We start from the raw sequence: 25406 nt of genomic DNA, 5'->3' as shown, positions 1-25406 counted from the left end.
AGGGTGCTATATGGTCTGGTACATTAGCAATTAGATGCACACTGCTGACATATGGCAGGATATGAGGAGAGGCTGAATATGCAGGCTGATGCAGAGGTTTTTTTTTTTTTTCATATATTTTTTAAACGCATGAACTTGCACGTTGGCAGCATGCACACAAACCGACAGACAAAACCTTGGTAGCAGCATTGGATGCTATCTGCTGGAAGGAAATTGGTTTTCTCCCATTCTGACTTTCAGTCTGGTGTCGCAGTGAGTGTGTCCATGTGCATTGAAGCAGATAGTGTGTGTATGAGGGTTGACAGGGTTTACTCTGCCTGTTTTTTTGTGAATCAGTCTGTGTGGGTTCCTCTTTTGTTAGTTTTCAGAGGTCATTGAATCAGATTATTTCTTCTATTATTCAGGGTCTTGGTTAAATATTTGCCTTTTTACCTGACAGATAGTGTTTTTTTTCTTCCCTTTTTAATCGTTGGCGCCTTGTCGTCGCTACAGTGAATAAGTATTCAGTTACATGCTCACTGAATGAAGTCTGCCTCTGCTTTACTAGGGGGAGAACTGCACCCTTTAGGCTCATTAGTAGCAGTTGTAAGGCTGTTTACAGTTGTTAGCATGTTGTGCACCATTCCAAGTCCGGTCAGTTAACATTTACACTTACAATTACATGTTAAAGTTCATGTTTTTTTGAGTACGTATAATTTCCTCTTTTGTTTTGTTGCTTGATGACAATGTCCGGCTAGTCGGGTGCTAGCTCTTTAAGCCTGTGGAATGGCTCAGTTTTAAGCAAGAGAACTGAATTGGATACTTCCATGATGAAAGATGACCTGGCAATGGTGGCAATGTGTGTCTTTGTGTGTAGTTTATTGTCTTTGCCACTGGATTTACGCATGTGTGACTAATTCACTAGATGACATGCCACCATGGTCAAGGACCCCACATCACATGTTAACACACACACACACACTGAAAGACACAGCAGCCTATGATTGATATATGTGACACATCAGTGACTATTGACCACATGCTCTATAACCTGAGAAATGATAGTACGCGCGTGTGTGTGTGTGTGTGTCACTCAGGCTAGTCTTGTTAATCAATCACTCACTACAGACCCTGAACTTTAGACACAGGCAGTGAAAATAAATCTACAGGACTTGAAATGGAAGAGAAAGGAAAGTATGGAAGAGATGAGACTTGTTCTTTATGTCTGAATATTTCACTTAGAAGCATTTACTCAGATTAATGATGTCATAAGGTGAATTTGAAAGATGTGCTTTTAGTTGACTTTCTCCTTACTTATTTTTTACTGCAAATGCTCAAATGCAATGGTTACAAAGCAAGGCACAAAAGAGAAATCATGATGACACTTGATTTGCCTTCATTTTAGAGACTAATAAAAGCACTAGTTCTACATTGCATCTGCTTCAATGTCTTAAGGCAGGGAAAGCAACTCTGAGAAAGGGTGAGGCTGCAGTTAGACAGCTGTCCTCAATCGATTGGTCAGAAATTGCTCTTCAGATGAGACACAAGACAAATACCGTCCTCAAGTGCACCCCCCCTTCCCTCCACCCCAACTCAGTTGGAAAAAAATGAACTGAATTAACTTCCTACACGTGTGTGTGTCTGTGTGTGAAAAACAGAGAATGTGTCTTATGGTCACATGAATGTTAAGTAGAAACTGCATGATGAAACACGACAGAAATCAGGGAAAGCGATGTTCAAGTAAATAAGCCATTGACATGACTTATGAATAACAGTATTGGGATTGTCTGTAGGATTTGATGAAACAGATTCGGTGTTGCCAGTAAAGGGATCAGATGTGGCAGGTTTCATTTTGTAATAAATCACTTTTTAAATTTTCACTGTATTACATTTAGCTGCATCTGAATGCCCCTGACTTCCTTCACCCTCTCATTCAATAGAATGCATGGTGGCCTTCAAGCAACATCAAAATCAAAGGGCTCTCTCTCGAGCTGGTGTTAAATTGTCCATTCAGGGCAACAGAAGAAACATTGCATTGTCTCTATTGAAGAGGATCTACTATGAATGTAAATGAACAGTTGCAGATAAATGAATACACTACAATTCTAAAGGCCCTGGTATACTTCCGCACACATGCCGTGAACACATGAACATATAAATGCCCCTATATCAGGGATGGCAAACCTCTTTCCTTTCAATCGACATTTTAGCCGGAGAAGAAAAACAAGCACAGGGAAAGTATTGGTGAGAAGAGCTTCATTGGTGTGCACATGCAGCAATGTGTCCCATGGGAAAAAACAGAGGGGTGGAAAGAAAGTAAATGACCAGGAAACTGACACAGTTTCCCTATGGAACGAGTAAGGGTGCGGGAGAGAGGGAAGGAAGAGATAAGATATATAGAGGAACATTGACAGAGACTGGAGGGAGAGGCAGTTCAGAGCGTTTGTGGGGTCAGGCTTCGGCTCACGATCAATTCAATGAAATAGCGCACAAACAATCTGAAACACCATGTGTGTGTGTGTGTGAGAGGGATTTTACACACCTCCCTACAGCTCCCAGAGATGTGTCTTGGCCTCTGTGTTGTGGTTAGGGACTGGTAGCTACACAAACTGACACTAGCTGAGGGAAAAAACAGCCTTTAACTTACAGACTCCTATCACTATATGAGGAAAAAAACTGAAGACTGCAAACTGAAGTCACTTTATATATTCATGAGCATGTACAGTACTTCAGCATATGGTGACATCAAGTGAGATGAAGTCATTTAAAAAACATTCTTATACAATTCACCCTGCCGTTTTTTTTTTATTATACCCACCAACGTTACCAAAAACTCCAATTCTGCTAAATTGAATAGAATTGTATTTGTATAGCAGCATATCTTCACATAGATTATCTCAAGGCATGTTTCCAGAGTGAGGTTGAGACCTTAAAGTGTTGGAATTTTCAAAATGAAAGACCCATCACTATTTTTTTTCTTTTTTTCCCCCACAATGAACAAGCACTTTACTGAGTGCAAAGAATAAAAATTCCTTTCTAACCTGAAGACACCCTCTATCTGAACATGACTCAGACATCATGTGCCTCAAAGGGTTGGGTTGAAAGGAGAGAAATACATGTCTCTGCAGCCTTTGTGCCTTTAAGGTAACATTGTGCTTGATTTATCCATCTTGATTAAATAAATACATGTGGGTGTCATCTGTGTGGTGTGTTCTCCTGGTATGGCACAGAGCTCTGTGGGATGACTTTTGTGTGGAGCACAGAGGATCTAATATTGAACATTGCACTTGATGGTATCAATTGCAGCACTAAGCTCAAGGATGGAGACAAGGCTGTTGGGTTTCTTATTGGTAACTTTAACCTGGCACCTGTTGCTAGGCACTCTCAAATATAAATATATAGCCCCTTTGCAAATAATGAAATAAGTGATGTGCATCAGTTTTTCAATAGAGCTTGAAATAAAGGAGAGTCTGGATATTGGTCGATACTTGGGTTGTCTGTGTCGAGATAGGGTTTTTAAAGCAGAGGTTTAATTACTGCATCCTTAAATGCCTGCGGTACATAGCTCGTTAATAAAGATGCATTGATTAGATCTAATATACAAGTGCTAATTAAAGGTGAAATGCAACAGCCCTAGTTGGAATAGGGCAGGGGTATTTAATTAAATTTTAAAGAGGTCCAGTTAGAGACAATTTCCCCAAGCAGAGGTCCGGAACATTGTTGCAGCGTGGAAGGTGGGAGAGGGGGGGGGGTCAGGTGCACGGATTATAAAAATTAAGTACAAAATAAAGTAAAATACCATTTTTTTTTTTCGTCATGAGAATATCATTTATGTAATGTTATCATCACAAAATGTATATAAAAAACTCGCTCAGATTTTAGCAAGACGTAAAGCAAAACAAATGTGTTCACTAAAACATGAGCCAAAGTTTCTATAGGAGTCTCAGTGCTATGTCCCAAACCAACAGCGTGAATTCAGAACATACGCGTGTGATCACACTGTGATCCATATAACATAATATTAGTTATGTTCTCATCTTCCCACAGCCATCTGACACACTCACAGCTATGTACCAGAGAGTTCTCAAGACAAGTAAGGGTTACATAGTTAGTGGTGTTAACAGGTTTCAGTTAACAAAACATCATCAAGGACAGATGCAGATTTCCTCCCTACTTGATTTCTGAGAGATGTGAACGGCTCATCACGAATCAATTCCCCGTGCGGCAGCAGGACGTGCTTGTGTGTGCGTGTTTTCAAACGCCTGCAGGTTAAACCAGATTAAGCTGACCAAAAAGATTTGACGGCTGTGTATCCTCTGAAACTCAAAACACATTTAATAGCCTGGCAACATTAAAAGCAGCAAACAATAACAATTGTCTTTTTTTGCATTATACCGGCCATAAAGGAAAGGCTTGGTCTCAGTCTGTATATGTTTAAACAGCACAAATAATGCAATATTAAAAGCTACAGGCATATCAGTGATCACAAGTGTGCAGCAAATTTGAATCAATATCCATATTTTAAAGCTGAGTCAATGTGCTTATATCAAAAACAGTTATGGAATGCAGCCTTGGCCAACCCTAATGTAAGTATATATATATATACAATCTGATTAATCTAAGTCTATGGAAGTCTATGCTTGAAACCACTGATCACCATCAGATGAATCACTGATGTCATTAAATGTTAGCTTCCCCAATCCGATCTGATCTGGGAATGTTTTTTTTGTTGTTGTTGTTGTTTCCAAGCTCAAAACCTCACTGTACCACTTGCCACACCCTGGCGACCCCCCCTTCTTTTGATTTTATTTTTATGGTTAAGCCCATCAACCCTGTCTTTCCCTTCATAATGACAGTAATAAGAATGAAAAATCCTTTCTTTTTTCCCCTGTTGGCAATAAAGAGATCATCAGATACAAGTGCTGGAGGAAGAGAGAAGGCGAAACAGAGAGAGGGGGGGGGTCTGTGAATCACATTAGCCAGACTGCATGACTGTTTTTTGGAGATAGATTAAATAAAGAGAATAGTGTGTCTTTATCTTTGTTTAGTTGTGAGTCTTTGTGTCTGTGTGAGAGATGAAGTGTGTCCCACGTTATGTCTTTGTGTGTGTGTGTGTGTGTGTATAAGGCAGCTGAGAGAGCAATCTGCTGATATTAGCCAGTTTTTCATTCACTTGCTAATGTGATTTCATCCTATACACCATATACACACACATGCACATTCAAACACACAAACATTCCCACATTCCCTCTTCCATCTTTCTTCCAGTTTCTGTGAAAGAATTTTGGTTTTACCTCATAAATCTCAAAACACATAAATCCCAAGATAAATTGTTACACAGGAGAACAGTATAGTACTCTTTATGTGTGTATATATAACATAAATACATATAATACTCTGTGTGTGTGTGTGTGTTTTAGTCCATATACTTGTTTTCAATACCTTTTTGTGGTATAAACACTGAACTTGTCAGGACCAGAAGTCCTCATGGAGACTAAAACCCTGATCCTAAGAGGGCAAGAACTGGATAAATTGAGGCCTAAGATTTGAATTCATGTTAGGCTAAGGCTAGGTTTAAGGCTAAAGCTTTGGTTAGACCAGGGTTTCTCAATCCTGGTCCTGGCCCTGGCCCTCCTTGTTTTCGATGTTTCCCTGCTCCAACACACCTGAATCAAATGTTCACCTAATCAGCAAGCGCTGCAGAACCCTGATAACGAGGCATTATTTGATTCAGGTGTGTTGGAGCAGGGCAACATGAATGGAAGTGACGGTAAGTCGTGTGAGCCTGTGTGTTTGCATGCTTGTGTTGAACATTTGTTTCTGCAGGAGTGCAGCATTACAAGTAAGATTTTGGAGGGGAACCAAGAACGAGAGGGAATGGTTTATATAATATATTTGCTTCTTTACACAGGCTGTGTTGTTTTGTTTTTTTTTTTTTATCTCAGAACCCCTCACAGTGCCATGAATGCACTCACTGTTTCAATAGGATCTTTCGTTTTTTGTTTTTTTTGTTTGATTTCGCTGGTGAATGCATATGGGAACGACACGTTGGGTTAGAGCTGAAATATGACAATGATACATCAGGCTGCACACACACACACACATTGGCAGTACATGCAGCCAAGAACATTTTGGAAAAGAAAATGCAAATGTGTTGGGGCGTGGCCAACTTTTATCGTTCTCACACCCAGAGGCAGAGATGCGGCCGCTGTGCTAAAAGAGAAGAAGCTGAAACAAAGAGGAAGGTATTAGATTGTAACTCTCTGGTACCGACATCAAGAGTGACATAGAAATTGCACTATAATTAAAAAAATGTCCACATTAAAGTAACATTTGTATGTTGCAGATGTTGGGTGTCACATGCTGTTATATTGTGAGTGAATGTGTGTGTGTGGGAGTGAAAACAGCATGGGCTAGTGCCCATGGAGACAAGCAAGTGATCATAGAATGCTATTAACCCGTCTATTCGAGGCAGCAGTGTGTTTGTTCGTTGACGGAAGGCTGTTAGCGATGTGAGCTACGCATGTAATTTGTCTTTGTTTTCCTTTTGACATCTTCAGCCGTATTCGAGGCCCGTGGGGCTATAAAAGGAATGACACTAGCTCGCATGTGTAGGGAAAACACACCTTTCTTTATTCTTATAATAATTATTTTGTCTCTGTATATGAATATATGGTTAAATGTCAAAGACTGCTTGCACTCCCTACTGTGTTTACATTGTAATTACATGCACAGGTAGTGTAATTAAATTATTGTCACTTTCATGTAGAACAATTTAAAATTGACCAAGGGCCTTTGTGCATGGAGTTTGCGTGTGTGTGCGTGGGTTTTCTCCGGGTTAGAGGCAGAGACACAGAGACTAAGACTATGATTAAAAGGGACAATGATGAGAGGACTGAATGTCCAAAGAAAATGGAACGGCAGCACTGACAGATCTACAGATAAGACACGGATGAGGAACACAGGGATTAAAGAGGTGGTTGTGGACTCATAAGAAAAAGGGCCTTTATACTTTGAGTGATATTACACTAGATGAGACAGAACAAATAAGAGAAAAGGAGTGAATCAGATGAGAATTGAGACAAAGGATGTGAAGTGCAAACTCACAGAAGCTGAGGAAACTTTAGCTAAAGGAAGGCAAATTTACAATGGAGCCTGAAGCATGGGGATAATGGGTACAGTCTGAATGAAAAGGAAGGTGAGTGGACAGAATAATTGGAGGAAAGTGCACGTACAGGAGGGGAATAAATTTAAGCTAACAACACAGTGAAAGCCGAAAATTGTAGACGGTTAACCGGGGAGGAGAGATAAGAATAACAAAGATGGGAAGAAAGTTAAGAAGAGAGCTGATAATAAACACAACACAAATGAGAGATGACAAGGTTAAAGAAATAAATAGGAGGATGGAGCGATGAAAAGATGACAGAAGATGTGATAAACCACAGTGTGGACGAAAAGCAAGGTAGGAGAGAAAGCTAATAAATGAAGTGTGATATTTTAAAATCTCAATTCAAGGGTTTCTTAAAGTTTGTCTGTGTGTGTGTATGTGTGTGATGGAGTATGAAAAAAAACAAACTTTATAAATAATATAAAACATTCCGAGCTGAAGAACCATTGTTTAAAAATGAAAAGCTTAAAGGAACATTAAGTTAAGAATAAGTGCCAGAAGTTAATGGTGATAAGGCTACCATACAAATATTCAAGACGACACATGCCGTCGGCACTAATGTCGGTTACTTTGATTCCCAGCTGTAGCAGCAGTAAAACCGTTGACTAATGGAGCTGAAGAAGAGACAGAGCCACAGCAGCGGCAGATTTGAGTCCTTGTAACCTCACAGCTGAGACCTGAAGGATTATTATCTGTGCACCGACACAGTCTGAGCAAAGTTGTACACATTCTGATCAACTCAGGTGGTTGAGTAACACACATGTGGCGCACATTGACGTGTCAGGAGTGAGCTGGTTGATTAAAATCACCTGCTCGGGCCCACATTATTTCCACGGTGCAGTCACTCCAGGGGGAGCTGACGCTACGACAAAGGGAGCAACCCTTCTTCCTATGTTAATGCCCGCTGCCGTTAGAATAGATCATAATCGATCAAATTTAACAAATGTTGCTTGGAGAACACTGAATTGGTCTCCAGGCTTGGGGAATCTGTCGTCCCTTAAATGTATTAGAAATTGCACTTTGAGTGGGCAGGAGTGTGAATATTTGACAGATGCCAGAGGAAGGAGGTGGAGTCGTAGGATAAGAGGAATAATGAAAGTGGATGTAGGCAGAAAAGTTAGGGCGATACGAAGAAATGGAATTAATCAAAGATGAGTGGACTTAATGAACACAGGTGAAAAGCGTGAGACAAAGTAAAGAATGATGGGGAAGTTAGCAGAGCCGTATGAACCATAAGCTGCGGCGGCGGTGAAGGGGTTTGAAGAGACGCAGGTGAATAAATACGACGGTAGCGGGTCAGAGAGAAGAGCGGCAGAAGGTGAAGGGGTGACACAGCATGGATGGATTGATGGAAAAGGAAGAGGAGGAGAGGTGAAATAAAGGGAAGAATGGTTGCTGCAGGATGAGATAAGATGTGTCTTGGTGGTAGCGAGAAGGTTTTGGCTCTTTTCCATACCTAAAAAAAGCTGTCCTCCCATTCCTCCCTCACTCGTCTTCCTCATTTAGTTCAGTGACTCAAAGCTGACAGCACACCTGGGCCGCCGAGCGGAAGCCTTCTTTCGGAGGACAAATTCAAACATGTGGGGTGCTGATTAAAGGCTGTCCTGCTGTATGAGTCCAGTTTTATCGCGTGTCTTTCTGCACACAAAGCCATTGTAGTGGAACTGTTGAGTTGACCAAGGCTCGCTGTTTTGTTTTTTGGGTACGCTTTAATGATGAGGCTTGATTCAGAGGTTCTATGCCGGGTAGAAACATCGCTAACATTGGAGGTAGGATTGTAATGAAATTGGCCGAGTCTCAACATAGCTACCACCAGTGTGTCAAAAGTGATTGATGTGACCAAGAACAAATGATGATTTTATTTTGAGCGTCACAACAGAACAGAAAGATGCTCACGTCTGCATGTTATAGTATCTTTGGAGCACAAGATGCTTTTTTTTTTTTCCTTTTTGTCTTGTATTGATGGATGTGTCTGGTGGTGGTTTTTCGGGGTTTTTTTTTTACGCAGCAAATGCTAATTCCTTTGTGACTGTAGGTTAACAAGCTCTCTTTTATGTAGCCAACAATGGGGCTGTTTTGGAGGTTGTTGTTTTTCCTGAATGTTAAACATGTCTGGTAATTTGTGGATAATGTCAGCATGTTCCCTCTCTGTGTTTTCCGCAGGCTAACGGGCTTCCAAGTTCCTGCCCCGGTCACCAGCACAGGCAACGTCTTCTCTTTGAGGTTGACCAGTGACTTTGCTGTCTCTGCACATGGCTTCAAACTCAACTATGAAGGTCAGAAAGTGTCTATGTGTATTTGTGTGAAAGCTGTGCCTCAGTACTAACCTCAGTGGCTCAGATAAAGGAAATATGCAAAACAGACTCTGTGACCCCTTACTAAATGTCAGGTTAAATCCCAAAAATCTCATAGGGCCAGTGTGTGAAGTGGGGATAAAACTACTCCTCTTATCCATATGAGGCGTGTAAATAAAAGATACCAGGATATTTTAGTGCCGTTCTCAACATCTATTTATTTCAACATTTCATCCATACAAAAATAAAAAAAACTCGACTCATGTCAAACTATTTGCATATTTAGATTATCTCTAAAACACCAGAAAGACTAGACTCTCGCAAGAACAGGTGAACGTCATGTACTTCACCCTTGGACACCATTATTCTGTGCCATAATAATCTTGTGAGAAGTGGGACCATGTGCATGAGTCATGGAAGAAAGACGCAAGTGTTGGTAACCTTAGGCAACCTAGGAAAGCACCATTCCACAAAAAAGAACAGAGCTATGTTTGCAGAGAGCCTGATTTCTATACCGTTCAATTCCTTTGAGGCGCCATTCAGATTCTGAAAGATTTCAAGGAGAACTGCCACACTCTGAACTTGAGCCACACTTTTGACCCATTTCCTCTCAACACAGGGAAGGACTCACTAGACGACAAAGCTGTCAAACTGGGCTGGGCTCATTGGAAGCCAGCATGAAAGCACACCGACAGCTCCGGAGTATGCACGTTTTGGGACAGGGACACGTTATTGTAGTCTTGATTTCTTTGTCACAGGACAGTTCTGGGTTCCAACCTGCCACTGCATTTCTAGTTGGCAGTTTACCCTTAGATTGTATATAAGAATGGACATAGTCTTCAGGCTGTGCCGTGTCAGTTTTGTCAACCCAAAATTCACAGATGTGTAACCAGGTACCAGCTGTCAATCACTTTTCTGTAAATGGGAACACAAGTTACTAAACTTATCATGTTCTGTTAAAGACAACAGACACTATTAGTTTTCATAGGTACATTTTTATTCACGTTATTACCGTAATTACGTGGCGGTTTGTGGTTTCTGAAAGCTGAGAAGTTGCATGTCAAAACCAATGTGGGGTCATCTCGGTAACTTCACTCGCTCTGTTGACGGAAGCCTGCAAATCAGCATCGTTGTTACCAGAAAAAACAGTTTTGGACATTGAGACGAAGAAGTGTTACTTTAAATATGTTTATACTGTGCACATTTCAAATTTAACATGCAAAATCTGGTGTTCATGTACAAGTACACTTTAATAGTTGTTAATACACTATTTTAACATGCAGTAAATTGCAAATAACTGCCAGATATTGAAAGTTTTTCTGCGAAAAATGGGCATTTTCTGGCCATTTTTATGGTTAAAATGAGCAAGAATGTCCAGACTGACATTTTGAGGGTTAAAGGGTTGAACTGAGTTCTTTTTGTAACCAGTAGATTGGCCCCCTGGTGGCTAACTAATACCTCTGTCCTACTTCCTGGGCTTTACTTTTAAAACTGTAATTCCACATTGTTATATACAGTCAGTCTGTCAATTTTTATTGTGCAACTTAAAGCATAGAGACTCAAAATGACCTCTTGTTGTAAATAATGTAGGTGTGAATGTCTGTGATGACTGGCTCCAGCACCTCTGTGATGATAACTGGATAGATATAGTACAGATTAGCAGTTTGTGGTTCATATCGAACTGGTCAAAGTCACCTTTCACAGCATCAAATAATATAGTCAATCAAGTAAATCTTTGCTTGACTAAATATATTTAAAGAGGTAACGGACAAGTTTCATGCCCATGCCACTATGTTTTTTCAGAGGCGTAACAAGCAAGCAAGACGTCCTCAAAGCTGTGTGATTTGTCATGACATAATGAGCAACCCAGTATGTAGATATGCTGTCGTCCTTATTGTTTGGATATGGAGTTATTGCGATTGCATGTGTGTTATAAATAAGAGTCCACATTGTTACTGCAAAAGCCTCGTGCAGGTGGCACAAAGAAAAACACAGCGTAAGCAAAATTTATAGGATATGAATATCAACACGGACGGATTGTGCTATTTTTCTATCACCATTACACTGTGCAATCATTTTTTTACCACCATACACAAGCTATAAGCTAAAAATAAAAATAAAAAATTTGATTAACAAAGATTATTTTATTTAAAAAAAAAAAAAAAACATTTTCACACATTTTCCTTTAGGGCTGCAACATTTTCACAGATACAGTAAGAGATAAGATTGGATAAAGTAATGCTTAAAATTAGAACATACTCCACTTCACCACCATGTCCTGTGCACATAAAAGATTTCAGATTAGATTAGAAAAATGTTGACGTGCCCAAGGAGATAGTTAATTCTGGAGCATAAAACAGGAGATGATCAAACTGTCTACTGGTGCGCACGCACACACACACACACACACACACGCACACACCAAAAAAACAAAGATTCACTTAGTTCCCACTCGTCACCAAAGATCTTGAAGATGTCAATGTTTTAATCTCCCTGTAGCATGTGTATATGATTCCATATGTCTTATAAAGTACACTGTTAATGACAAGAATATTAGGCGTGACATTTTGCTTCATTTTATTGCAGTGACTTTAGGTGTGATAAAAATAATACAGTCATATAACAGTATGTGTGAAAGGTTGCAAAGGTCCATAAAAGGTGTGTGGGATTGAGCCATGCGTCCTGCAGTGATCATAACACTGAACATGGATTATTACAGAATGCACAGACACTAACACATTAGTAATGATGATTTTAAAGAGAATAAAAGTCTAATTGAGGAAAGAAAGGGAATGGAAGAAAACATTAATGAGGCATGCTTATTTAAAGCATTATCCTGAATCACAATCAGCCATTCACTCCCATATTAAGTGTGAGGGGGGAATTTCCTCACATCTCTATTCAGGTTTTTATTCACCAAGTTGTAAAGTGTACTTCAATTATGGACCCAAAAATAGGACAGTGACAATAAGCCATTTGAGAGCAGACAATTAGGATGGCTGGAATTGTGATTTACATTGAAATAGGATTAGTGGAGTTGTGATGAGTGTGAATTAAAAGAAAGGGCTTATAGCAACACAGGAGCAGAGAAAACTATCTGATGAAGACTGGAGATTTACAGCCAGGCCTGAATACTGAAGTAGCTTGTGACATTGATGAGACGATGCGACACAGGTAAACCGGTGAAGTGGTGGAAGAGGTATAGGTAACGGTTAACTGTCATTTGTTGTAGGATCGAAAACCTTTAGCACATTATTATTAAAAGAAATGGACAAAGTAGCAAGAATGCTGTATTTCACTGTGAGTCAGAGGACACTTTAACAGATAATAAAAGAGTGCCATGTATAAGTAATAATAATACAAAAGAAAAATTCCATTTGCTGCCTCCTTTACAAGTCCCTGCTATTGTGCTGGTTCACACTGCCATGGTTTACTGAGGACATGGAACAATCATTAATTATAGTAACACCTGTGGTCTGTATGACACACACACACACACACACACACACAGCTGAACATGATACACCGCTTCACTGTGTCTCTGCTCTCTGTTTTTTGCTCGTCTGACAGTAAGGTTGATGGCTGGCAGGTTTTCATCTTGTTTATGTGTGTGGTTTGCCGCATAATGACAGTATCATTGATTGCAAAGTGCTGGAGTTTAAGTCTGCACAAATGCTGTGTCAGGGTGTGCATGTGCCTGCTTGTGCTACTTGTATGTCCAAGCAGTTGTCCCAGATTTATTCCCTGGCACAAGTTTCGACTTGCTACTTGGCCCATGTTCGTTGTGTGCGTGTGTGTGTGTGTGTGTGCGCTCGTGTCTATTGGGGGGGGGAGAAAGAAAGAGTTCCCTCTCAGTGAGCTCAGAGCTTCCAAGGGGCTTAGTTTACAGTATATGAAGAGCTCCTGCTGCTGATGCATTCACTTGTCTCACCTACTAAATGTATGAGAACAAGCGAGTGAGACACCGTGGCAGGTCACATTTGCAGAAATGCAACATTACTGTATGCTGTCTTTTTGAAAGCATATCATACTGGATCCAAACGCAGGGCTTGGAGCATTAAAGAACTTTTGGAGCACATTCTAAATGTATTAACCCATTAACACCTAAGCCTCAGAATGTCAAAATGTTGTTTTTTTTGCGTATTTTAACCATAAAATGTCATGTGACTAAGTGCCTTTTCCCATTATTCCAGAATAACTTTATATCTGGCAATTATTTACAATTTACTGCATATTAAAATAGTGTATTGACATTTTAAAATGAAGAAGGGAAAAAAAACCACTGTAGTTGTACATGAACGCCAGATTTTGCATGTTAAAATTGTTTGAATGGAAACTATGTACAGTGGTTTTTCCAACACTCTCCTCTCAGTGTGAGTGAAATTACCGTAATAGCCACATGTTGACTTTGATGTGCAACTTCTGAGCTTTCAGAAACCACTGGAACTTTTCCGAGAGCACAGACCGTTGCTTAATTACAGTAATGCAAATTGTGCTTGCGGCCCCCCAATCGATTACATGCGGCCCACCACTCAATATCATGTTATAATTAAAACATGGACCATGACCTCACCTTCTCTTAAACACTGTGTGTAGCTCAGGCACAGCTGCCAGCAAGGTCATAGAATATAGACAGAATATGATATAATATAATATATGTTTGCTAGCAACAGTAATAAGACATTCAGTCATTTTTAAATGTATTACATACAGCATTCAATCACATAATATATATGCTTGTTTGGTGTTTTAATTGCAGTTGTCCACATCATTATGTACGGAATTTTAAATCAATTTCTCTGTTTTTCATATTTTTACATTTACTTTGAAATTTGGTGAAATATCATCATGGATATCTTAATTGCGATATCATGATGGAGTATTGTACTTCAATTCTAAGATCATGCTACTGAACAGTTGTTTTTTTTGCCCACTGGACCGGCCCCCTCTTGACCAGACTACACGCTTATTCTCCCCCCCCCCAGGTCATTTGAGTTTGACACCCCTGCAATAGGCAAAGCACGTGTTTTTGTTATTTTAATTGTTACATTTTCATGATTAAAAAAATGTAAATGCATAAACAGGATAAATTAGAGCGAGGGTATACACAAGTTCTTCCTCTAAACGTCACAAAACTGTGGTCGATGCCCAAAATCACCTTTTCATCACACAACTTTGTGTCAGCACTGTGAACTCATAAGTGATATTTGTGTTATGTAGTCAACCTCTTTCTTATGTAGCCTTTTGGGCAGACTTAGTGTAATTAATTTACACACATGATCCTAAATACATTTCACAGCTCTCACACTATTTTTAGCCTTGGATGTGAGTGAAGCGCTCTCACTGTCAAGCTGCGCAACACAAAACGAAGGATACAGATTCATACAGCGAGCAGATTTTCTCAGACATAACGATCCACCCCGGTTTGGACCATTTCTGTTGGAATGTCATTCATATTCCATGTAATCCTTATGTCTGATTGGCTGTGGGAGCCATTCCAGGGTGGAGATTTCAGCACCTATTAACTTATCTTTGTAAATAGGATGTTTTTAAAGGAGAAATTGTACGATCACTGTTTGTCAAACCTGGAAATGATGATGTTCTCATATGTCTCTGGAGCAAAGAAACCAGAAAATATCAGTAGTTACACTTGGCACTTGTCTATCATTGTTCTTTGATTGTATCTCATTGAAAAAAACGTGTGTGGGTTAGAAAATGAAGAATTAATGAAAGGAATGAGAAAACAAAAAAACTAATTATTATTAATATCATGTTTAAATGCAAAAGCACATAATTAAATGCCATTGTTGAAATGATGTTCCCAGATACACATCACACAGAGGGAGTTACACAAGAGTCATCACCAGGGTATGTGATCGGGGGCCAATCACTGCCTCATATGTTATTTGACTCCAGTGTGTCTTAGACTTGGTTACAATTCCATTTACAATAGTAATTATTTTTTTATTTGTATATAAATGTTTCTGTAAAAAAAAAAAAGTAATGAAGTAATGGCCCCAGGAAATCTTCACATTATCAAATCTGAGCCTCGTTTAAAAAAAGGTTGGACACCCCTGGCCTCCTGTGACAAGTCTGTATCTGACTTTGCTCGGTCTCTTTGTGCCACTGTATTTTAACGTTGGCGATAACGGTGTGACTACGAGACCTTGATATTTTCTCAGGTGGTATAAAAAGTTTGAGAACCACTGCTCTACACTATGGACTGAGTTGAAACACGAGAACAAAAGTTGGGGTGACGAAGCATCACGAGTGACGCACCGCTGCTGTGTGCGCCGAGACTAAACTCACCTCACCTGTTGTCATGAGCTCAGTGTGAGACTGAAAGAACTGGATCTAAGCCAAGCTGACTTTCCTTTGAAGCACGGCTAGGTTTAGGTAGAGGGTGAGGATTTAAGAAATTTGGAAGGACCTCTTATAGCCATCTGATGATGAGGCCTCTGAGACATCTGCTGTGGTGGTATTCCAGGCATGCCATACTATGAGGGGACCCTGAGGCATTTGCAGAAGATCCTTGAGTGCTTTTTATATCCCAACTGGCCTCTGAATGCCTGGGAACACTCGCCCCAGGAGCCCAGAAGGGCCTTAAGGACGTGGATGAGTAAAATAAGTCTGGACATTTTTGTCTCTCCTGCTGCTACTACTGCACATTATGGGAAATGGATATGAATGAATAGGTGGTGTGAATTAACATACCATGGGATCTATAGGACAAAAAAAGAATTAGAGGTGTATGGGTACATTATGGATTATGTCCACATTATATTGTAATGTAATGTAATAATAATGTAATGTAATGTAATGTAATGTCCACATTACCAAACAGAAAATCCAAGAAAAAGTCAATTCAGAGATCTCACTATTGGGTGGAATTTCGCCGGGTGCTGGTTGTTGCTCCATCCTTTTCAACACGTCCGTCCACTTGTGAGACAGACTTTGATGTGATTGTTGGACTCCTAGAGAATTTCTTCCACTTCCTCTGAAGACAGTACGGGTCATTACTAATTCATGCAGCAGCACATGCCATACAGGGTGTACATGTGCGTGTGTGTGTGTGGGAGAGAGAGAGAGGGTGTGAAACAGAGGAAGACAGTGATGTATTATTTAGCGTGATGTCGGAGGCAGTTTGATATTGTGCTGATGAGATAGAATCAAAGATTATTGATGCACTTAGACACTTGTGCGCACACTGCCCCCACACACATGCGCACACTTTTGCTGCCACTTTCCTATACTTTATCTTTGTTTATCTTAATCTGGCCCCCCTTAGTTTGTTTTTTTGTGATCATTCAGTCACAAAAAAAGAGTAAGATAAGCAATAATCGTGAAGTTAAATCAGTTCTAATGTAAAGTGTCACTGCTAATTACTGGTTTGACTGGTTTTATTGCATCTTTGTCGCCAGAAAGGGAAAAAAGCGGGAAAAACACCTGCGCATAGTTTCCATTTTTAGCCTATTTTTGGACATTGAGACAAAAAAGTAACAAAAATATTGTTCACATTTCAAATTTAGCATGTGTAATCTGGTGTTCATGTACAACTACAGTGTTTTTATTCATTTTAAACTGTCAATACACTATTTTAACGTGCAGTAAATTACAAAAATACTGTCAGATATTGAAAGTTGTTCTGGAAAAATTGGCAAAAGCACTTAGTCACAGTTCAGGTGTTAAAGGGTTAAAACATAAACACCAACAGACACAGACATATTTTTTCTTCAGTACATAGACTGGAGTCCTCGCACCTCAAACATTCTGCCATGTGACTCACAAGTCTGCAGAGATTCCTCTTCACTCTTCTCATCTTTTTTTACGAAACTGCTTCTGGAATTACTACTTCATGTTTCTCTCCTCCTCTGCTGAGAGTTAAGCTAACACTTCTCTTCCTCTCATTTGCTCATAAGTGTATACATATGGTTCATTGAAAGAAGGCATAAATAAATAAAACCGAGAAGACGAGGATGGGGGGAAAAGAAAACTCAATGGAAAATGGTGCAAAATGTGATTGTCGGGGGTTGAAATGGAGGCAGTGGTGCTTTCAAAATAAAATAGAAAGAAGATCCTGGCAGCAGTTTCTGAAGCGTACACACAGGTCCACAGTGACCTTCTGGCCAAGAATGTATTTCCTCAACGTGCTGCTCAGTCATCTTGATCTTATCGATTATGAATTTCTTAGAGCGAGCTTGTGGTCTGCACTCAGTACGACTCTAACAGTAAAATGATGTTTATCGACGGCGGCAGCAGATAAAGGAGCTTCCATGTATTAAAGTAAACCAGTTGTGCTCAAGATATGTTCCATAACAATTCAGCTAAATGTTTTGAAAGACGGCACCGTCCTGTGCTTTACTTCACTGAAACGTGTGTAAATCTGAAATATTGGACTTTTATTTTAAAGTTGCCAAGTCTAGTGTTATGGACATATTTAAGACACTATTTTGTCCCGTGTTGCAGCAGAGAAAAGGTGTTTGTTCATTGCTTTGGAGAAGTCACTTCAGACTTAACAACAACAGGTTTCACTGAGAAAACACGGACAATCATTAATCGAACACGTAGCGAATGCTGCATGAATTCCTCCTAATTTTCTGTCCAGCGCGAATCAATGGTCCTCTAAGTGTGATATTGTGTCGTCTCCCGCTATGTGCCTCGCAGACTTATTTTGAAATTTAATGTTTTTAATATTTTTCTATTACAAAAAAATATTGACAAATATTGGCCTCGCTCCCTATGAGGTTATTTCTCCATCTGGCTCCTAAATAGCTACTCAATGGGCTCTCTGTTGTGCAGAAGTATCTATATGAGTTTAGTCTCAGTGGAGCTTAATTGTTTCCACAGTAGATTTCACTTTACAATAACACTTGTCTCAAGGTTTCACTATGAACAGAAGAATAATTCCTGCCTACTTGGCCATCTGTGCATTATAATCACATGTGCGCTTGTCTTTCACAAAGAACGCACAAGTACAAGCCTTTTTTAGTATCCGTGGAGGTGGACATGCACGTTGTCCTTACAGGAACAAAACGATGAGTCCACACCGTGGAAATCATGTAGTACATTAAGTTAGAGGCAGTCATAAAATATAGAATATAAGTCAAATGCAGTGCCCTCTGAAGTCACTAAGACGTGTGTGTGTGTGTGTGTGTGTTGCGGTGCATGTGTGCTGGCTGCTGCAGCTCTGATCTTTATCAAAGAGACCTGAGGGCACTGACAATACCCACTCCATCTATCACCTTCCTATCTGTCCTTTTTTTTTTTCTTTCGCAGTGTTCTATCATTTGCTCTTTCCCTCCGCTTCTCTCAATTCAACAATTGAATCCAGGTCAGCTGCTGTGATAATGGTCGTCTTTCATCATGAGAAAGAGGGGGGGGAGTGGTCAAATAGTTGAGGTTGGATGGAGGAGGTTGATATGATATGAATGTTTGTCAAAGGTCTCAATAATTGTGTACATGTATTAGAATATAGTTATACATTAGCGCTGTCGAAGTTAATTTGTGATTAATACAGCGGAGATGAACGAGCTAAAATGATTTGACGCAGTTACGCAAGCCGGGATTTATCCGCATGAAACAGTCACTTGCCTGCAGGCAGTCAGAGTGGAGGAGACTGAGTAGCTTAAGATGGAGAGAGATTTTATCAATACAACAAAAGTTACCTGGGTGTCCCGCCCGGCACAATTAATTGACAATGACTGGAAGTTGCGATCCTTTTGCCATGACTGTCAAACTAGTTTTTACATTTTTTTGTTTGTGCGAAATAAGTGGCAAACTATCCACTCCGACTTCCAAATGTGAATGTGTGAGGACATTCTCAGGTGGATGTTTTTGTTGTGATGTTAACTCGTGTTCTTGTTGCATACAGGATGTAGCAGTCATCCATAGTCAGCCTTTATTATAAGATGAGTTTCTTTGAAATCACATCATTCTATGTGTTGGTCTGTGTTTAAAAAAGACGGATGCGACGAAACAACGGTGCTTGAAATGCCCGCTGTCTGATTACTCATTCATTTAGTCATTAGAAGAAAAGCAAACTTTTAATCACGATTAATCCAGATGAACCAATTTCAAACTTTTGAATCTATTGACAGCCCTATTATGAATACAGTACATCGTATGTAAATGACTTCATACTGGTGCTTTCTCTTTGTTGTCTTTCTTAAGTCAGATATTTTTTGATACAGTCATACTGTATATTCCTCGATTCGATTTCAGCAATTCATTGAACGCAGCAAGGATGGTGAATCTCGCTGTTACTTCAAAGCTTTCAATAATTCATCTGCAGTGAGGGAATACTGATCCCATTAAGAACTGGCGAACATACCAGATACTACACTACAATTTTGGCTCAACTGTCTGCTTTTTCTTTCTGTATCTGTAACCGGGAGTAACTTAATTTATTGCTCTATGTCTCAGCTCAGAACACATTTTCAGCACCCACAGTAGAGCATGTGCACAAAAACATGTGCGTGCACACACACACACACACACACACAGCTGTGGCTCAGTTCATACATTTGAAATGAGCAGGAATATGTCAGTTCTGTCCCCAGAGGAAAGTGTTTGTAGAGTCCTGGTGAGTGCCTCTGTGTGTGTGTGTGTGTGTGTGTGTATGCACGTCTTTGTCTGTGCCTGTGTGTAATGTATATTCATATGTCCTACATATTCCCATGTGTATACAGCAGGCAAAGTGTGAAGAATGTGAGATTTAACAAGGGACAAAAGGAATAAGATGGAAGAGGATATAATAAGTAATGAAAGGTTGTGAGTAGAAGTGGCAGAAATCAAAGCACGAGTGGGAGAAAATAAGCAAAGCTGTGCTGGAGTGGTATCAGGACATATTGTGTTTTAATACGCACTCAAGCTTTTCTTTTGAATGCATCATCACATATTTTAGTCCAGTCTAACGAAGTGAGAAGGCTACTCCAGATCCACCAAGCGAGTTCAAGACCAAACATCAAACGATTTGTTGCATATCGCTATGAGAGATCTGTAAGATGATGAACGTACAGGACGTTCCTATGCATTTTTATGAAGCCAACCAAGCAGCTGATCATCACAGTTGGGGGAAAAACATGATTTGCTTTCAGTGCCTAAACCTAATCACAAAAAGTACCACAGTCATTTCATGTGGATGTTCTGGAGACAAACATGAGATCAATTCCTTAAGAAACATATTTGAGAATGCAGTTCCAGCCATTTTTCCACTTGGTCAAGTGAAGAAATGAATTTCAACCGATGTATGATGCTGCTGGACTTTGTTTAATCCACATTCTATTATAGAGTTGGATTTTTATTTTGTTAAATTATTTTTTTTTTTCATAATTGACAGAAACCCAGTGAATAGAAGTGGGGCTTTTATTTTCTTTGAAAGAAATGACTTTGACGTGGATTTTTTTGTCAACTTTATTTCTTTTTTTTGAATCTCAACTTTCTCTGTTGTTGTGGGATTGTGACTTGCTGTATAACACGGAGCAGCTGTCTGATCAATAACACATTTACAGTATATCTGTAAATCAGTAAAAAACAGTGTATTCTTTCTTATATTCTAAAGATTATTAGTCTGTATTGGTTGGTGCAAGATCAGCTTCAACACAATGATATGAATCAAAACAATCAGTCATACACATACATTGCTATTGTTATATTATTATTATTATTATTGTCGTAAAGTCCTATATGGATAAACGTTGACTGATGGATTGAATTAATCCGCATATGCATATATTGACACATACAGTCGTAGAACGATCGTTAACATAAGAAATTTAATGTTTTGTCTCTGTCTTCATTTCTTGAGTTTTTCGTAATTGGTTGAGGCATGGAAGTGAAATCCTCTCAAAACAGTCCACATTTTAAACGTGATTAACTCATGTCTCTTTTTTTGTATGTATATTTATACACCTCATATTTCTAAAGTAGCATAGGCGTGTTATTCAGTATTTGTTATCCACTGGCGGCTAAAGTCAGCCAGAGTTTATCTAAAAAAAAATATGCTGACAGGTCTATGACACAGCAAAGTATTTCGTCATATGAGCAGTGAAAGTTTTTAATATATTTATTTTTATAAGAATTGTTTTTGTTTTTGTTTGTTTTTTTTGGGCACCTTTTTTCCAGATTTTTTTTTTTTTTTAGAATGTGAAATGATGCCAGACTTATTTATGGCTTGATTTATTCATGTTGATTTGTGAGAACAGGTGAATTTTATTCCAGGTTGGGATAACTCTGGCCATCTCAGTGCACCTGTTATTTTGTGTGTATGCGTGTGTGTGTGTGTGTGTGTGTGTGTGTGGAATGTGTGCATTTGCTGGGACTGGAATTATTTGACCTGCTCACAGAGGAGAAAATCATAAAGTGAGCCTGGAAAATTGTTTCACGTAGATCTTGGTTCCAATTTCATAAATATACAGTAACACAGCACAGTTGTCCACACACACACACACACACACACAGACTAGTGGTCCAAGAACTGCTTAAAATTATGACACCCCTTTTAAAAGTACTGCAGCAGACAGTTTCCTCGTAAGTGTTATGTAGAAAGTGGGACTCCATGAGGTTGTCACTGTCTAGTTATTTTTAAAGATCAGATTAGACCTTCCATAACTGTCCACACGTGAAGATAATATAACGACAATGCCAGTAACAGGTTGACAAATCTCTTTGTGCTCGAGGTACTGTGTGTCACATCACGGATGTCTGTCAGTTATTTTTAAAGATCAGATTAGACCTTCCATAACTGTCCACACGTGAAGATAATATAACGACAATGCCAGTAACAGGTTGACAAATCTCTTTGTGCTCGAGGTACTGTGTGTCACATCACGGATGTCTAACAACACAGCAAATTCATCTGACACATGATGTTGGCAGCAGCTCAGTGCAATTAGGCATATGGACATGAAGTACAGAGAGGGTGGTTTAAGTGACTTTGAAAGTGGCATAGTTGTTGGTGACAGAGGCTGATCTAAGTGTTCCAGAAACTGCTAATCTACTGGGATTTTCCAGCACAACTGTCGGAGCACGGCTCGAGCCACATTTTTCTGTCTGAACTCGACTATGCTCGAGAGGATATTGACCTAACGTGACCCGAACCTGACACACGTTGTGTATTTTTGACCGAGCCCGACCTAAACCCGACATAGTTAGAGTAAGCTGACGTGTTCTCTGACTGTCACCGTGGTTGTCACCTTTTATTTATGGTCCAGGCAAACATCGAAAGTTATTTTTATGTCCAAGTTATTGTTACGTCTTTTTATTAAATGTTCAATAACGCAGTTTTGAGAAAAAATACTTTAAGTTCACCATATTTTACTCTATTTCTATGTCACTTGACATATTTGTCAAAATCTGTCAGGTATTCATGCTCTAACAACCACTCTTTAGGGTTTAAAAGGGATTGTCCAAGAAAATCTCCAGGGAGTGGCAGTTCTTGTGGTGAAAATGCAATTTTGATGTCAGAGGAGAATGAACAAACTGGATTAAAATGACAGAAAGGCAACAGTCACTCAAATAACCACTTGTTGCAGCCATGGTATGCAGGAAACATACACATTAAACCTTGAAGCAGATGAGCGAAAGCTTCAGAAGACCAAAACCATGTCCCCACACTCTCTTGATAGGGTATTCTGTGTACCTAATTAAAATATGTATGTATGTATGTATGTATGTATGTGTATATATATGTGTGTGTGTGTATACTGTGTATATATATATATATATATATATATATACATATATGTGTGTGTGTATATATATATATTATTATTATATTAAGACGCTTTTATATGTTTTATTTGCAGACGGAGAATTGTGCAAAAAAAAAAATAGTAATCAGTCTGATACCTGGATAATGTAATTACAGTGAAGTGACCTCATACCTTCATAAATACATTCTATTAAATAAAATACATTTGTGATGGAGTTTCAGTTTCCAGAATGTCCCGTGCCAAGCGAGAACAGAAAATGACATCAAGTGATGTATTGATTTGATATTCAGGTCTGTCAGAGAGCGACAGACCACCGGACTAAAATATAGTCTGTACTAGTTCATAGTTGCATTGTGCCGCTAAGCATGTTTGTTTGTGTGTATGTGAGAGTGTTGATAATAACGCAGCCTTCTGGCCAATGTCAGTCCATTATTCAGCTTTATATCAGCCAACCAATCAAACGGCCTCCCCTCAGGGTCACCACCTCGGCCCATCCAATCAGCTGCTCCTGCCAAGGAGGAATGTCACTCGTTTAGCATAAACAGAAAATGAGCAGGGTCATGCTGACGTGGCAGTCTGATGCAGCGTTCAGACAAATGTCGGCGGATCCTTGAGGATTTTCACCAAATCTATTACCGTCCTATAGAATATGATAAAAAAAAAAACAATCGGCACGCTGGGCTGCTTCTCATAGGCAGATTTCATTATTGAAGGGCATTCCATAGGGTGTTTCTCTTTATATTTAATTTTCTAATTAAACGTTGAAATGAGTGTCAGTGCAGTTTCCTCTCGCCTGTGCTTTCTATCAGCAGATTTAGTTTCCTCACTTTCCTGCTGCTTATCTTAACTACTGTCTCACACGGAGTCAAACTGCAGTGCAATAGTGGGAAATGTAACACAGAACAACTGATTCATTGGGTTTTGGTTCTGTTTCTTTCTAAAAAAAATGGCTGCACATTTGTCTACACTTGAAGTCTCAAACTTGCGGCCGGTGGTCCACATGTGGCCCTCCTTTCAAATTTCATGCGGCCTGCCACTTGATAATAACATTATTTATTTATTTTGCATCATAAATGTGTTCCTTTTGTGAACTATTTACACTAATCATAAAGATCATTATTTTTGAGATATAATTTTAAACTCGTATCATGGGCCCCTACAGTACTTCCAGCTAAAGACTATAAAGACTTATAGCATGGTTGCTATAAATTACTAAATGGAATTATTTCCTCCTTCAACAGTACAACTCACAGATGTTGTTATATAAACACTTTAATCACTCTTAGCTTTTTTGCTTTTTTAACTTATCAGTGACCTATCAGTTTAATTTCTAATCAATTATGGCATCAATTGAATCATCACATTCATATTGAAATTGTTTTATACAAAAATGAACACATGCTGCACAGTTTTTTCTTTTAATTCTAAATTCTGTGGGGAAGATGATGTCCAAGCCGTTTCTGTAATCACAATAATTTCTTCACAAGTTGATTATGAAGTGACTGTACACACACACAAATATGCAAACTCCAAACACACAAATTCATAAACGTGTGCCATGAGCAGTGTTGTAATGTAACAAAGTACATACAATACCTTGTTACTGTACTTAAGTGCAACCTTCACATATCTGTACTTTATTTATTTATATGTCTAGCAACTTTTACTTTTTTTACTATTTCCTGTCTTTGTTACTACCAAATAAAATCAGAAGAAGAGTCTCTAATGGTCTGTATTTACAATATAGTATCATAAGGACACATATAGACTAGCAGGGCCAGGAATTTAACCTACAACCTTCCAGTTGAAAGACAACTTGCCCTACCACTGATCCACCATGGCTCAATCCTTGCTCCTCACTTTTTAATCCTTTCACTTCTAAAACTTTAGTACGTTTTATATCAGAAAATGACTTTTGATACTTAAGTACAGTAAATGTCATATACTTTAAGACTTTTACTTCAGTAATGCTATAAAAAGTGACTTCAACTTCTACCAAAGTCATTTTCTGGTGAGATACTGTAAGGTACAAGACTGGCCATGAGTGAACTAAATTATGTCGAGGAAAACACCAGCGAGAGAGTGTGAGAGCGAAGAGAGATGAAAAAAATATGATGCAAAAAGCGTTTCAATCCAAACAAGTAGAAGGAATTGACAGGTCATTGCCCAGCTGCTTATGTTTTGAAGGGTTCTTCATCACACGGGTGATGCTGTAATCCTCTATATTCTTATATCACTTCAAAAACAACGTGA

General features: G+C 39.2%; 1 protein-coding gene across 1 annotated transcript in view; it reads left to right on the top strand.

Moving 5' to 3' along the window:
• Nucleotides 1–25406, top strand: part of LOC122786300 (CUB and sushi domain-containing protein 3-like) — a 303505-nt gene that overhangs the window by 88279 nt on the left and 189820 nt on the right. Inside the window, exon 4 of the mRNA XM_044052500.1 lies at nt 9311–9423. Coding sequence (XP_043908435.1) covers nt 9311–9423 — 113 coding nt within the window. The remainder of the gene's footprint in view (nt 1–9310; nt 9424–25406) is intronic.

This window comes from Solea senegalensis, linkage group LG20, assembly GCF_019176455.1.
Source record: "Solea senegalensis isolate Sse05_10M linkage group LG20, IFAPA_SoseM_1, whole genome shotgun sequence".
NCBI classification, from domain to species: Eukaryota; Metazoa; Chordata; class Actinopteri; order Pleuronectiformes; family Soleidae; genus Solea; species Solea senegalensis.
The sequence above is the reverse complement of the archived record's forward strand: the minus strand, read 5'-3'. Positions and strand labels throughout refer to the sequence as shown.